This window comes from Argopecten irradians, chromosome 3 (genome assembly GCF_041381155.1).
Source record: "Argopecten irradians isolate NY chromosome 3, Ai_NY, whole genome shotgun sequence".
Classification (NCBI taxonomy): Eukaryota; Metazoa; Mollusca; class Bivalvia; order Pectinida; family Pectinidae; genus Argopecten; species Argopecten irradians.
Genome location: NC_091136.1, coordinates 50,563,977 through 50,581,639, shown reverse-complemented (window position 1 = coordinate 50,581,639; position 17,663 = coordinate 50,563,977). Strand labels below are relative to the sequence as shown.

Here is a 17,663-nt window from a genome sequence, read left to right as displayed (position 1 = left end):
AGGTATATAAAGCTCATTATATACTTGACATTCACTTTTTTTTGATTTTTGATCATTTGGTAGATAAGTTGTTTCCTGTGCTATTATGATATTTAAAACATTTGTGTTTGGTTTTACCACTTTAAACTTACTGGCACAATTACTTGTATCAGACAGGTACTGGCCCCACCAATCACTGGTGGGGTATTATTGCAAGACGGGGCATGTATATGGGGGGGGCGGGTTGGTGGATTATTAGGAGTCGCCCCCCACCATGACGTGGGGGTGGGTGGGTTTGGGTTGGCATATACATAAGCTATAGTGGTTACTCATGTCTGTCCTATTCTAATTTTATATGAAGGCATAGACACTTATGTCTTTTAGTTCCATTCACGATAACATTGTCTCCTTTTTGATGTATAATTAGGGGCTGCTGTAGTAGTGATGACTGCGACACTTGGCGACACCCCAGGTCTTGACCAGATGAACTAGACACTGAAGCCCACGCTCGCAGCAGGGACAAGGTCCATGAAACTCACATGGTTTAGTAGAGTAAAACCTGTATTTATAATATATTGTGTCATATGCGTTTATAATTTTGCATCGGAAATAAATTACAAAAAGCCTGCCTCTTTTTAGATTCTTAAAATTTAAAATATTATTCAAATTATGCATTCAAAAAGATAATTACCCCTCATACTGATTGATGTGTGTCTTTGATCCAGACAATATTGAACATGAAGAACCTGCTCGTGTAGCGATATTAAGCAACAAGGGATGAAGATGTTGAGGATAGCATTAAAAAAAAATGCCTGATATCAGAGAAATTGAAGAAGATTTATGGAAGTTTCCAATTTCAAGAAACGACTTTGTTTTCAAAGCCAAAAACGCTAACAGCATAGTAAAGGAAAAGAAGGCGGGTTCAAGGGTGTCAGCAAATGGCATTTTCCTGTAGACCAAGCTCTGTGAATAGAAGCTGAACTTGCTAAAACTCTGGAAGATTTGGGTGGAACTTGTGGAAAATTCTGAATGCCAACAGTGTGACCAATCTTCAAAAAGAAACAAATGTGTTAAAAACGATTGAGAAAACTAATATGCAAATACAGATACTTAGTGCAGTTGACTCGTTAGCATGAGTATATGAACACCCTTATCAAATCCTTCTTCCCTCTTTACCCAATGATGGCAGATAAATAATCCCTATTATACTGAGGGCATGTGTAAACCATGCGCATTGTGTTATATGTTGTCATTCACCAGGAATAGTGTGAATATGGAAGAGGAATTATAGCAAGGATTCAAATATGTCAGGATAGAGCAACTTATAGGCGTTTCTTTCCCTCTACTAACAGCGCTCCTATTCGTTTGGTCGACGATGGGAGTTCTACCAACATGATGGGCGTGGCTTGTTCACGATTCAAAGTTGAAAGGTCAAAGTTTATTACATATAATATATAATTACACACGTTCTTTGCATTTTGATTATATAAGATCACTATTCAAATTTTTCTACTGTGTTACAACATTCTCTAACTACGTACATGTAAGTATACTTTTTCAGATCTTTTATGTATAATAATCCTAAAGGTGAAAATGATATTAAATCAAAGATATTAAAACAAATGATTTTCTAAAAAATCGTAATTTCTTTAGATACATCGAATCGACATAAAATAAGAATCAGTAATGAAGTTACGATAGATAGAAATCACGGATATTGCTTTACATTATATAAACTATGGGAGTGTACTTCATCATACTCACGTATAGCACAGTGTATCATAGTCCGATATCGGGCACCACCGACTAGACTGAACTCTCCTCTACATATATATACACACACTGGCGGTGATCCGATATGTTAGACACGTTGTCCTTAACTACATAATTCGTATCATTGCGCAGTTGAATAAATACTATGTCAGTATAGGCATTGACGTGAATCATGACAATACTTTTATTCAAACGATAATAATACTTTTAGATGATTACTGTTACACGTATGTCATGTCCAAATGGAAATGTCAATACAATACATGTAAAAGAGTTTTCGGAAATATTCTCAAAGTAAATAAATACAGGGATTGGCTTTGACTGTGATGTTGTACCAAACAAACCTAAAATTAACAATCTCCGGGTGCTATAAACAACTGATCAGAGTTTTGAACATTCTATCGAGTTTAGCATATATCTATGTTAAATATGATTCCATGTGAAGGTGCATGTTCTTTTGTAAAGTTCTATTTGTACATAAATGTCATGTGAGCATAATTTTTTCTTTGGTAAAAATATCTTTAGTGTCTTATGGATTTCAGTTTTGAAAATATATATTTGTACGTGATGGTATTATAAGCATATCTCTTTAAAAATTGTTTTACGTTATTTCGTTTTTAAAAGTTTTATTTGTACTGGTGTCACTTTGTACATTTGTACATATGTATGTATGACTGGATTGTATCGTATGGCTGATCGACAGTATGGATTCACTTTACGTAATGAACACATTATCTTTGACTTTTTACTAAGGATTTTTCTTTTTCGTTTACATTAAAAGAAAGAAATCAGGTTGTTATTCTAGTAAAATAATTCAACTTAAGTTCCCTATGAACCCACAATTTAGAAGAGAAGACCTCATCAAATGCATAAAAATATTAATAATGAAATGCTATCACATTACAAAGTCAATTAAACCCCGTTGTCAAAGATCTTAGAAAATGGCATTTACCTAGAATGTATGAGCTTTAGGGTCCTTTATATGAAAGTACATATGGGCATACATAACATTTTTGCTGCATACAGGATATGCAACTGTCAGTAACATATTGAAGGATATATTATATAAATGCACATATTATGATTATTGCAACAAAAGTTTTACATATGGTTTAAAAATAGTTTCAGTTGTTTTCAAACGAATTAATAACGAATAATAATTAAATGACATTTTGAACTGGGTCATTGTTAAATTGTAAAATGCTCAATCATGAACTGCATGAGTAACACAAAGATAAAGTTTTTTTTTTTTTTTACGTTTTGTGTATTTTTAAAATGAACAATCATAGATTCGAATGTGTACGTACTTATGCTGGTTTTTTTTTTCCGGAAATAATGATTGTCCAGTGTCGACTAAATCAGATTATGAACCATAGTACAAACAATGGGTTCGATACAATATCAAATTTACCTTTCAACATCATATGAATTTGCCCAAGAAACGTAAACTCCTTTTCTTATAAATACGACGCTTAAATAATCAGATAACTGGAAATACTGGAAATAGCACATATGACATGGGTCTAAATTTATATCATTATTTATAGAAAACCTTTTATTTAAATAGAAAACGGAAAACCGTTTTTATTTGTTTCATACTACGAATCTTTAATAACGTTCCTGGGTTTAATCAGATTGAATTATTTCTATCGTTCAATCAATGTAGGCATGAATGATTAATTAAATCGTAATGAAATAATATCCCTTTGATTCAATCTATGATATGAATAACATATAAGTATATAACGATTCTAGGTTGTAGACAAACGTTTTTTGGTTTACATCTACTGTTCAAGTCACTTTCCTGTATTCGAACGGTAAGAAAAAAAACTTATGTAAAGACACTCGTGTGTTCATGATGTAATTAGGGAATTGAAGCTGAAACAATTGACGATGACGTCTAGAAACAAGTGGGACACGAACTAACATATTTATTTATTTCCAATTATTTTAAAATATTTATCCAGATACTTTGCACCATGAGTGTGTTCTATTATTGTGACTATATATGTAACAGATCGAGTTGATGATGTGTGTTTAAAAATAGTTTTACTTTGCTTGGTTTTTCCGCTTATAACTATTTATAGATACATGTAATATAGCCATGCTTCTATTTATAAATAGAAATGTTAGCGGATAAGTAAACACAACATTAAACACATATAAATACCATTATTGGAAAACCAATAATGTAGTAGTCTAAACATTGTGCTGCCTATTCGGTATTTAGTTGAAACATGGCTGCCGATAAGGCAAGATCCTGAGGACTTACTGAATGGAAGTTATAGGTATGGTTAAAGGGAGAGAACAATCTATAACGTTGTCTAATGTTCTCACTATCGTTTATGTTTACTTTTAACTTCTGGCGGGTTACTCAGATAAATTCGGTTAAACTGAAGAATTCGTTTGTGTTACCTTTGACACAATTACATACAAAGCGCTTGGTAGCACTTAAGTTTCTCGATCTACATACCACTGTCGTGATGCCAATGAAATAATTAACTTATATTTACTAAATTTTTGTTACATTGCTCGATTCAGAAATGAACATTTTATTTATTGATTCATCCTTTTTTCATGAACCTATATGCATATCGCACATTGATTTCTACATATTGTCTTACATGTTTAACCGCGTCATATAATTCTTAAAATAACATTTACTGTGTATGGTACTAGCTTTTGCTTCCTACTGTTTGAAGAAATGAATATAATGCTAAAAGGGCAACCTTCGCTATAGTAGATTTTATTGTAAATTAGCTAATATGTTTATAAATACAGCGCATATTATCTTCATAGCATGAATTACAATTAAATTAAACATCTAATACAATAAACAAATAGTTTATTAAATGTTGGATATATATTGTAAACCGACATTCATACTATTAACACCACTGCCGGTTTATTGGCTTAGTTTACTGGCGAAAAATCAAACGTACCATTGGCAAAACAAATTTCTGAAATCTAATTTGGTCAATTCCCAACGTCAGACATTAGATTTATATCAATTGCAAGACGCATAGGCAATTGAGAATTAATTAAACGATTTCGTCTTATCTCAAGTTTCATATACTATAGTATGTTTTACTTTTTACATGTTCAAAACAGCTATAATTTATTTTTATTTGTTTTCATACTACATAATTATGTATATCCTACTTTCTGATTGGTAGATCCTTTTTCTTTATATACCATGAAGAAAAAATCCGAGAATGGCGCGAAAACCCGACGTTACCATGATGTCACAATAGAGACGTCGGCGTTGCGTATTGATTTATAAAACATAATCCGTTGGAAAATCAATAGAATCGTACGTTTAAACGTATTTTTTATTATCAAATCGTCTAAAAATTAATTATAAACATTGATGTGACTAGTTTTTAACTTCATCGGGTTACGAAATAAATTCTGTTGCAAACTTTTGTGAAAATCCGCTACGCGGATTCACACAGTTTGCAAACAAAATTTCTTTCATAACCTGATGAAGTTAGAAAATAGTCACATCAATGCATAAATATATTATACACGTTTACTGGTTATACTACATACATGTATGGAAATGTTATCGAATTTATGAAACTAACTTATATGCAGTGCAGCGAATTCAAACTCAAATGCCTTACTAAAACATAGTTCCCGGTAACATCAACCGTTATAGATTTACTGAAGACTTTTAACCTCATTCAAAATTAGGTTTTACTCACTATTAGATTCAACTGAAATGAATCATTATTAATCTACCATATAGGAAACGTAAGCTAGTATTTATAATCATACAAAGTTAATCAATGCATATTCTATATATCTTTTTTGAAGCAAAAAGGCCCCAAATTGTGCTTTAAGCATGTTTATACAGCGATATATATTATTTGATACCATATGGTATTTTGGTGTAAATGTTTCTTGTTTGAGATTTTCTACCTGAATTGTCATGCACATAAAGTTATAATCAACCTATAATACTTGTTATTCACAGAAAAAATAACAATTAATGTACATTTTGTACTTTGATGTACATCGTCATGTTTACGTGCACGATAATGTTAATGACTTACTTACTTTTATCGGACTGTTAGCAACATAATATTATGTCCAGCAGTTCCCAAGGTGAAAATGTAGTATTGATTAGGAGGTGGTATTTCAGGTTTATATGATGTCAGTCTGTGCTTTTGGAATAAAAGGGGAATTATATTAGCTGTTTCTAAAATTAACTAATGGTTATTTTGAGCTATTTTAGGAACAGTGACATACACAGCCTACGAGTCAACAGTAATGCCTAAGGTTAGAACTGATACATATGTAGTTGTGCTCAAGTACGCTTATGAAATGATATATAGGCATACAAAATATCACTAGTTTAAAAAGGGTTTAAAACATTAACAACTTAAACGAACAATGACGAAATTTAAATCGGTTCTGCCTATCACCTCATACAATTCTCTATGGTAATATTGGAAGTCTTTCCTACGCTCTAGTTTTATTTCACGGAAAGATAATGTTAGGCACTAAGGAACCACGACACAACTGCTTACTTTTTACTGACAAGGGTCACAACGCATTCACATGTATACTCTCAACTTAAGACGAAACATATTTAGACAATGTACAGAGAATCTATAGAAAAATAAAAGATAAGATGTAGATCAGATAAGACAAGATTGTTGATTAATAGTCATTTAGATTTAGATAATGTGAAGGGTGTAACCTGTTACATTACTATTTAAACATGTTACCTAAAGTACAGTTCCAAAATGTTTCTCTTAATTACATATTTAAAGGTCCCGACAAGCTATTAAAATATCATACAAAAACTGCAAACCTAACCGTGTGGGTCTCACTCAAAATGTATAAATTAGCTTCCGTAAGCGTGTGAGTGGCAATCAAGAACGCCGCTTTAAATCTCAAATCATATTTTGAAAAAATCGTATAATCAGCATAGGCAACTGTACTGTCACTACCAACTTGTGGATTAATTCTGATGTCAGAGGCAAATATATTTTAAAAGGCATTGATTTGCAAAAGGCCTAAACAGTTGCAGAATACAGTTTTTTGTTTAAGTTCTTTTTTAGATTTCATAATTTATGCCATATCCTTTCTCATCTATGTTAGGAATTTGCTTTTGGGTTCATCGACAAAAATAATGATTGTCGTTGTGTTACCAAGATCAATAATCTGCATGTGATTCGATAGTTTTAAAGTCTTATACATGACGTTCGTTGATTTGTTGCGGTTTTCAAAATACGCGACATTAGGTCCAACATTTCTGTCTATCTCAATGGTATATTGGTGCTTCCATGTATCTGAATCATCCTATATATATGCATCTATATTCACAATTTTTTCAGCAGTTTGTTAAAGTGAAAATTACATGAAAAATAACTTAAAGTTATATTTCATGCTAATTTCACTGTAACGACTTGTCGCTTAAACATTTGATATTTTAACACGGACATGTAACTTGATGATTTAGCTCCCCGAAAGCATATTTCGGCCTATAATAGAGCCGAAATCTAGGGATCATATATTCCTGATTTTGTATAAAGCGCCTTCAATCACCGCCATGTTTAGTACCATCGGGTTTTGTCGGAATTCTGAACGATCCAGGTAACTAGCGTAAGCGCACATGTGTTTGTTTAAGTTTTCCTTCTGGCTAATATGAGCAAATAGTGCTGGTACGTGTATATGTCCACAGAGCGAGTTTTTGAAACCTCTAATTCACACATTGCCGTAATTCAACATTGTGTGTATCAAATATTGTAATATGCTAGCATTATTTTCTTTGTAGATCCAGTCTGCTGAGGTCGACCACATGATTTGTTTACGAAAAAATGTTGACATTTTCTCTTGGTTTCACAACTCCGGTGTTACTTCGAGGTTGTCGCGACGATGTTCAGAAGAGTTCGGAATGATTCGGCATCTTTTCAGCTTATTTTTCAAGTGTACACGTTCAAAAGATTTTTTACTTTTATAATTGAAAATACTTCTAGTGCTGCAGCTTTATTAAAAGTGGTAAAATTAGAAAGTTTAGACCTTGGACAGATGGAGGAAAATGTGTATAACACTTATACAGTTTTCACTATGACAAAAAAAAAACAACAAAAAACCAAAAAACGAAAGTGATAGACCATACAACTTTAAGAAATTATTCTGATACTAATTGATTATAGTCATTTATGGTGAATGCACATGATAGATTATAAAAGATAATGCATTGGTAGGAAATAACATGTATAATCCGCGATTGTCATTGGCCTATTATATTTTCAGAATATGAAGTCCTTTCCGAATGAGTGTTAAGTGGTTAGATGTCCACAGCGATAGGTGGAAGCCGAAAGTGAAGTGGAAATCATATACTTACAAACTGCTGTGATCAGTTTCCATGGCATCTAGTAAGTGCATGCTGCATTTTATCTTTGTTTTATAATGACAAACATGTCTATATCATGCAATTGACTAGTATTTCACATTGAAAAAGTAGACTTTTCATATCAATATGTGTTGATAAGCTCGACACCAAAAACGTGTAGTTCCACTAGGATGGCAGGGTTAGTCAAAAGTGCAATACATTTATATACATGTTATTCTTCATAAAACATCGGTCGACGAAGCTATTACATATGATTTTTGAATTCATGACAATGTACATACGATCTTAACCAGAAGCTTTGCTAATTAAAGTGAAATTCTTATAATATTACAATCTAAATTGAGACCGTATCCTTTATAAACTAGAAATTATGGAAGGCAAACATTGAATGTTAAAGGCTGGTAGATTTAAATGATTATAGCAATGAAATGATATGGAAATCAACCCTAATATGGTGGTTTTGTAATACATAAACGACGTGGGAACAGTATGATTTGCCGATTTATTGTCAAACCTTTCGGTGATGGTGACGTCACCAAACGCACTTAAAAGTATTACGTCACAATCATCCGAAGGCGAGACTAATCGACTGTGAATCGTGCTTTTACTACACCGTTTTTATATCTAAAAAACGTTTTTTCATCCATTGGTTTGATGTGGTATATAATATACATTTTTTGCTTAAATTTTCCAATATCGTCCTTAATAAATAAATGATCTGCATCAAACATTTTAATGTTTTTTATTTGCTTTTAACAGATTATAACGTTGACAATGTGCTCACCGTTCCACCGTTGCACCGGTGTAAAACATGTTCGTCTGTTCTTAAGGATCCCGTCCTGTTATTATGTGGACACAGGGTCTGTAAGGAACCGTGTTTGAGTCAGCTCATTGCAAATCCTTCACAGGCGCAATGTCCTGTTACGTCATGCGGTGTTGACATAGACCAATCAGAGGTTTGTTAACTATAATAATTATAACAATTTTTATAAAAGAAATGAATTCATGATGCATAAATTATTATATAACTCGGATAATTTCAAAGCTAGAAATGATGTTGTGATTATTGGGCTACCTAACATTCTACCCTACGAGTAAATAATACTTATCCACAAAAGGGTCTTTGATAAGCAGACAAAATTCATAAATCAAATATATTCGATGACTGGTTTTTATAATACATTTAGTGTATCACTGCATATTTTCTAATTTAAATAGGTGACAGACGACGTTGTCTTGAGGCAGGCTATCACAGAGAAGGTAATATTTTGCTTTTAAAAAACAGGGTATCCATACTGTCTTTCTGTGACACCTTGGTGATAAGTCTACTGTTCTGTACGACGTAGTTTATTAATCTGATAAAAATAAGGCTTGCCGAGTGTTTGGCAGCCAAAATCTTACACGAGGGTTGATATATCCCTTCCCACTTGACAGACCCATGTTTGATATTTTTTCTCCAATTCTAAGACAAATGATAACATTGTTTATGCTTTCTCGCTTTTTAGAGCGCCATAATTGCAGGAATGTCGTTATGCGTTAGTATTTGTGAAGTTATTGGCCATGTGTGACGCGGTTACATTGCATGTATTGAATCGTCATGGAATGAGCAAGTGTCTAATACAAAACAATGTATATAGTATATATGTGACATATATGTACATCATCAATTATTTTCTATACACTGAAGTTTATCACTGAGAGGTCACAGAACGTCTACATGCTGACAATTTAAGTAAAACGTATGCAATTGATATTGAAGGTAATTTGTATGACAGGTTTAAGCTTTGTTTATGATACATTACTCTTAGGATAGACATTTTGAATTTTCGTTGTACGCTTCAAGGCCCTTGTCCCCTAACCCATTACATTCATTATGTGAATTTACACACGTTCTGGGGTACAATATCTAACTCGAAAACTTAGTCAAACACAAAATAAATAGAACATTCACATGACACATTGAAGTGAAGATTTCCAGCTTTACCCAATTATTTCCACAGTTTTAGATACATCAATGAAACACATCTATATGTATTATATACATTTATCAAGTAATCCGCCTGATATCCAGTGATTGTCACTAGCGTTACATGACTTGGAGCGCTTTTCATTGGCTAGAAATCCATGGTGACGTCAATGCTTGTCGTCAGGCTTTGAAGAAGTCGTGACATAATGGCGGCCTCAGCATGATTTTTGTAACATATTTTGACATTGGTATGTTTGAAATGTAGGTTGTTGTAATTGTGTGATAAAAAGTGTCTTATATTTTTGTTCATTTCGTATGAGATTTTATGAAACTCGTCTCGAAATAAAAACGTCTTCGACTCGTTTCATACGATCATATATGAAATTAACATTTATTTAAGATATTATATTTGTTAGTCACGTAATCAAGCTTATATAGTGAGAAAGGCACCTATATGTACTAACGTACAAGGTAGATTAGTATCATAAGATTAGTCCGAGTTTGATAATGCAAAAACTAAGTACACTAAGATGTCAGTATAACTGTAGATTTCTAATTTGAATTAATTCGTTACCTATATTCAATTGTGTGTTGATTTTAATTTAAGGATTTATGAAAGGCAGCTCAAAGACACACATTTTTTTTCTCCTTAGGAAATAGCTAGTGCACCATATTATAGTTAAGGATTTCGCTAAGGTGTACAATCCTCACCAACAGGTGTTATATCGTGGACTGTAAGTGACTGATCGCACGTGTACATATTCACGCACTTTATAAAAGGGAGGGCATGCGCGATGGAAACCAGAATGATAAAATTTTCCTCCATTTTGCTTGAATATGATAGGTACAAATGTTCATAAACCTGATGCTTCATTTTTTCCAGTTTCAATTGCATGCTGTTTAACCAGCATTGTCAGCTTTAATGGACATGAAAATGTATATCTAATTGTGAAGGTAACACTATGAAATATTGGCATCACGACTATTTGACACCGCATATCGTCATATAATTTGATGTACATGAAATATACTTATTTTGCTACTAATAAAAGGAACATATAAGACCATGTTTAATTCATATTTGTGTTTGTCATTTAAACTTTTTGTTTGTATTAATGTGTTTAAATTCATTGTTGATATAATTTCAGTGAATGTTATCATGTTTTTAATTTCAAATTAAGGTTTACGAGACGGAAAACAACGTTGGAAACTTTAACAACATGGAGTCAAGAAATATTGCACATGCGCATAATAGGATATCATTCCAGGTGATTGTTAATTTACAGAGTCGGGTCAAGTCACATTTTATTTGCACCTGTTGTTTTTGTTATAGAATTATCTACGTAAATCACATGTTCTCTGCTTGATCAAAGGGAAGAAGAAAAAGCAGTTTGACGATGTTTCTTCTTAATAATTATTACTCATTATATTGGCTTTTATACAATTCATGCCGTATCAAAGCAACATCAACAATGCTTAACGCTTTGTTGACGTTTGATAGCCAACATGCTTGCACAAAATCCAATTGAAAGCATATAAAAAGTAACAATAAATATAAGGCATACAGTCAAGTTTAAATATTATGTCATGATCAGCGTTTCAAGATGTTAAAACATAATTTTTGCAAGTATCAAAATTCAAATTTGTTTCTGTTTTATTCGAAAAGCATACATTCGAAACCGGAAGAAAATGTTCCATTATTAATATATATATATGTTAGTCAAGATCTTATTTTTTCTTCCACATGTTGTTCCAATATGCGATCTGAATATAACATTCATTACATATTAAAATTGTCCTCTGTCTTTCTGCATATTTAAAACCCCTAGACACATACATGAAATTGGGTACATCTGCCGATCGTAAAAATGGCGAAGGTTGCTAATCTTCCTTCTGTATGTTTTTAGTATGATTTATTAAAATATTTCAAAATGCATTTCACTTTCTATGACATTTGTGATAAATGAATGGTTTCGAATAGTAAAACAAAATGTTTTATTGTTTTTCGTAACATATATCTCCTTTGATTCTTCATAACTACTTCATAATCAAACAAGTAAAGAAATGCGCGCAGTGTTAAATTTGCGTTTGAATATACTTTCTACAGGATCAATTTGATAACATTACGGGGGACTTGACACGCATAAAAGAGGATAATGAAAAGATACGAGAGAGGACCAAATCCTTAATGGTAAGGCAACTCAGCGGAATATGCTCATGTGTATAAGTCGAATTCGTTTGTATAAAAACAATTATTAATCCATAATAACATTTGAACTAAGATTTTATATCTAAATGAATAAAATGTTGATATCGATGGAAAAGAACACTTTTAAACATATTTCAATTTCAATTTCAACAATATTTTATTGATATTATGTACATCAATAGGATCGGACATCAGGCTACGCCTATTTAGGTCTTCTCCAGATCTTATTTTAAAGTATAAACATGAATTCATTCTGCAATTCATTAATACATATATTTATATATACAAATATAATAATATTAATAATTACTAATTAAAGGGGGATAACTCCAATTTTATTTTTAATAGAAAATGTTTCAGAACAAATTTAGTTATTTGGATTTCATATTCCTAATGATTGTAGTTTTTGGATAGGGATAAGAATCATGCTCATTTATTGACAGACTTACATACATACACACCATGAGATATTAGGCCAAAAAGTCCCTGTGCTTATGCACAATGACCCATCCCCTTGGAATATGTATGAGAGTCTGACAACAAATGAGCATTTTGTCTTCAGTTGAATATGAAAAAAAAATTGGTAGGAGATTGAATGCAATTTTTTTATACAATTGGGGTTAACCTACATTTATGGTTCTAATATGTACATAGTTTGATTATTCAATTAGATAATTATTAGAGTATAAAAGGTTCTCAATATTCGATAAACAGTATTCAGTATCCATCCAGCCAGGATAGTTTAGAGTAAATTAGAAATAAATATTAACATATACAACAGTTTAGATGTTTAATTACACTGCTAGATAGTATTTTGACTATCAAGTAACTAGATATGGGCACTTGTTATTATTTGCTTGTATATGCAGAGGGCTATATGATACATGTATATAAAATATGTTTATCAGAAATCAAATCTTTTAGTATGGCATATATATTCAATCACGCATTGTAAAATATCTTTGTTAATATCATTATTGCAAAATTTACATCCATATAATAGTGTTTCAATGTTTAAATGATTATGATTATCTGGTAAACCTAAGTTCTGTATTCCCTGTATAAGAATTTACATCCATATAATAGTGTTTCAATGTTTAAATGATTATGATTATCTGGTAAACCTAAGTTCTGTATTCCCTGTATAAGAATTGCTCTCTGTTCATAGAAATGCCTACAGTCAAAGAAAAAGTGATATGAATTTTCATTGGTATAATAACAGGAACAGGCTGGAGATTCTCTTAAATGTTCGTGATAAAGATCAGAGTTTAAATTACTTGCTTGGTTTCGTAGCTGGCACAGAATAATGTTATATTTACGGTCGCCATGATATTTAAAAATATTAGAAATTTCTGTAGTAGGAATATCATTATCAATTTTGATACTTTTTTTTAAATTGTTCTAATGAATTATTAAATATGAGTTCTATATCTGTTTGATTAAATTCTCTTAGCATTGAGGGAATAAAGCTGTTGGAGTATAATTCAGTTCTACAGAGGGGGGTTAAACATATTACCAATGTTGTTTATTTTGCTTCCCTCTCCCATTACTTTATTAAAACAAAATACACCATATAAGCTATAAAGTACATTTTATGGTATATATGGTATTAGTAATGTTACTAATATTTATCTAGAACGTTGAAAACAAAACGAACCTTGCAATATTCAGATTTTAGCATTGTTCATAAAGTCAAAATATACGTAGCTAGCAGCAAAAAGTCACGTTAGATTCGATTCCGATACTGTTAGTATTTGTAGATATAATGGAAATTAAGCTATATCAAAGCATATTTATAATGATTTCTAAATAACTTTGGTAAAGCAGTTATTGAAATTCGATGTTAGGATTCCGGCTAACGTCGGCTTGTTTGAAAAGTGGGACTCGCCATGTTCAATATTTATTTGATTTTTTATGAAACGTTTCCAAATCATTATTGCTCATATTGACTTCGATTTAGTCCTATCTCTGCATGATTTACAACGGGACTGTTTTTTCAAAATACTTCTAAATCATGACCAAAATCAGCCAGATACGGATATTGGGATTTGAACAATTCTTTTTAATTTTGTTAAATTTATAATTTGGCCCAAATTATATTTAGTTTCGTTTGATTGGTGATGGATACTATTATCATACGTTGTAAATATAATAGTTTTGAGTCTCCGTTATATTAATTCAAATTTTTTCCATTGTTTTATTTTATTTATTGCTAATATAATGGAATATTTACATGTAACATATTATTTATACATACAAGTTTGAATAGATGAATAGTGTCTTAAATGTTCCTCTTGAACAGACAATAATGGGGAGGACTGGGCAAACGAGAATTGAACAACATCGAGAATTGCAAGCAGAGCTTCGAAAACATCAGTATGACATATTACAGAATACGAGCATGATACAAAATTTACGAAGTGATGTATCGAGCTATGGCAGACAGGTAGAAATGAACACCAGACAAATAGAAACCAACACCAAAGAAATAGAGGCTTTGCGACTGCAATATAGACCTTGTCCAAAAGTGATACATCCAAGTAAGATAACCGCTTCAATTTCTATTCTTTATGTTTAATGATTTTTAGACTGACATGGGCTCAATATCCACGCTTTTCAAGTATTGTCATTATCAGTGTATAATGATAGTACAACACGTGCGGCGATTCTGTTGTTACTGGAATAGCCGCTGGCGTAGCAATACGGCGGGGAACGTGGGGTCATGACCAATCGGAACTCCCCGGGCATTCTTAAAAGAATACACGTTGTTTTCCCGTGCTTGTCGGAAAGGCCAGAGGATATCCGATTGGGGTCATGACCCCACTTTTCATGGGAACATATGAATGACTCGATTACAATCAGCTATTCAATCGAAATAAAAAAATATATATGTATCTGTCGCGAGAATAAATAATATTTATTTGCGTGGAAAACTGTAAATATAAGGAATGGATTTTTATTTTGTAAGGTTATGAGGGTATAATGATAATGGAGCCCGTGTAAATTTTATGTAACCCGGCTTCGCCGGGGTTACATAATTCACCCGAGGTATTGCGATCAACCCGATATACAGTTCCTAGGGTTGGTCCAAAAACCGGGGGGAAAGATTGAGAATGTTGACAGGTAACCAAATGGTTTCAGAATTATTTCAAATATAGCATTATATCTATTTATTGCCAAAATATAGTGTTTTTTATACATGTAGATACGAATTTTATTGCTCATTCTGAAAGGTATGCCTGATATTGAAATATATATATATAATACACGAAAAAATGAAACCGACAGACACGGCGAATGTGTCTGTAATGTGGGGCGTTTTTTACCACCCCCAACGACAAAAATGATGTCTTGTGGTGTCAATTGGTTTTGAATATTGACTTGAATAGGAAACGGCCTACCTTAAACATATCTTTTCTCTGAATTGAAATTGAACACTCTTCGGAGTGATTTAACCCTATCGTTAAATGTAATTTACAAATTAAGTAATTATTTAAGAGTCGGAATATATATATTTTCCCCAATGTCTCTACATTATCCAGGTTTGTGTAAACATTCATGACGGGTTCTTTCCAATGCATTACAAATTAGCAAAGTTTCATTTCCGATCATTTTCTAAAAGTCGTACTGAATTTTTAAATATTGTCGTTAAAATATACATAAATGAACTATATCTCTTTATCGCGTTCCTTTAAATATTTTTTCGTGCCGTTATATCATCAAATTTTCATTGCGTCATATCTTGTTTTAATTCAATCGGGCACATGATCGACATAAATGGGTATCTATCTCATGAGACTAGACACTACAAATTGGTTGAAGAAGAAAACTAGCTTGCCGTCAACGGCTGGTTTTCAACCGAACATTGAAATTAAAACTAATAGTTTAATTTGTACTACAATAATAATAATCTTGTCCCTGCGTTTATCGACGCAAATGGAAACACAGTGGCTGCTTACCTTTAATACGTGTCATGATGATGGAATTTACATTTTACATTTCAATTTTATCAAATCTATATTTTAATTTTGTTCATATTGTGCTCGAAGTGAAGCCGATGCACAGGTATTTTTCCGTTAATTTGCCTTTTAAAAAGCTACATGTACTTAAGTTGAAAATGTAGGGATTTATTGTTCTTACATGTACATATTTCTCTTGTTTGTGAGATGTTGCTTAGGTGTTGATCTTTGTTAGTGATTTTTGTGGTCGTTGAGTCTTGCATACTAAATATATTCGGTTACCATGGAACTAAAGATATATCCGTTGATTCATTTGTTGCAAACATTATGCAATAAAAATGTCATACTTCTTAAGCACATGTAAACAAAATGTATGTTGTATTTACGAAAAGTTGTTTCTGTTTGTTTAGGAAACCAACCTAACTAAGATGTATTAGGCCTTTTTCGTAAAGAAACTACAAACTCCTAAAGGAATGGAATTTGCTTCGTCAACTTTTCATTTTCTCAATCTTATGCTCTCATGATGGATGTACCGTAGCATGAAGAACATTTTAAGGAAGACGAGAAAGGACGATCTAAAATTTAATTGCTGCATAACATATGTTAACACTTACACTATTCAAAATCATTCAGAAAAAACGGCCAATTAATGCGAATGTCAAACAGTATTTCCAACATCATAACAAAAAAACCGCATTAAAACCAAGGACCAGACTCTGGGATCATCAAAAAATCTTATACTAAAGATATTGCACATGAAATAAAAAAATGACCTAACATTTGCTACAGTTATCTGTAATTGGTCTAACCAAAATGATTGTTTTAGACAGTAGACAGTTGCATGACCTCGGAGCCAGTTTTAAGCAAGGCCTTGTGATTAACTAGATGTAAGAAATCCCTCAATGTCCATCTCTTGTTTATATTGATTTTAATGTATCATTAGTAGTGAAGGAATTAGATGTCATTGTACTTAGCAAAATGGTTAAATAAATAGTAGCATGCATTGTTGTTTGTGAGTTAAAATATATAAACATTTCCACGTTACGTTATTGTTTTCATTGTAAGCAATGAATGACTTAAGCTTGAAATGTATAATAACAGTAAAAGTAAATTGTATTTCTTTCCAAATCATTCCTTTGTCGAAAGGAATTATATCTTTCTGTATATATTACGCTTCACAAGAAACGTTTAATCCAATTGTTTTGTTTTTTGAGCAACAAACAGATAACAAGAGTCAAGTCTTAGTGTACTCTCAGTAATTACTAATCTGCGGTTTGAAGATAAAATATTGATAATAAATAAAGATAAAGAAATAAAAAAAATCTTTCTTCGATTCCAGGGTCTAGTTGTTCAAAACTGATTTTATTTTTCATATTTCAAATGACAAAGATAAAGAATGAAATGCTT

The 17,663-nt window shown here is 32.0% G+C and overlaps 2 protein-coding genes across 4 annotated transcripts in view; one reads left to right on the top strand and one right to left on the bottom strand.

Annotated features, from left to right (window-relative positions):
* Positions 1–17,663, bottom strand: part of LOC138318963 (zinc finger protein-like 1 homolog) — a 433,896-nt gene that overhangs the window by 18,455 nt on the left and 397,778 nt on the right. The window lies entirely within an intron of this gene.
* LOC138318961 (E3 ubiquitin-protein ligase TRIM50-like) lies at positions 1,402–17,300 on the top strand. 3 transcript variants are annotated; one of them, XM_069261811.1, is made up of 9 exons: positions 3,925–4,040; positions 7,541–7,694; positions 8,023–8,144; positions 8,882–9,078; positions 9,341–9,382; positions 11,270–11,356; positions 12,196–12,279; positions 14,600–14,837; positions 16,667–17,300. In XM_069261811.1, exons 3-9 carry the CDS (start codon positions 8,135–8,137, stop codon positions 16,681–16,683), a joined length of 675 nt encoding a protein of 224 aa, XP_069117912.1. In that variant the 5' UTR covers positions 3,925–4,040; positions 7,541–7,694; positions 8,023–8,134; the 3' UTR covers positions 16,684–17,300. The 3 variants fall into 3 exon arrangements, with proteins under 3 accessions (XP_069117911.1, XP_069117910.1, XP_069117912.1); XM_069261810.1 differs by lacking the exons at positions 3,925–4,040; positions 7,541–7,694 and adding an exon at positions 1,402–1,522; XM_069261809.1 differs by lacking the exon at positions 7,541–7,694 and having other exon boundaries at positions 3,910–4,040.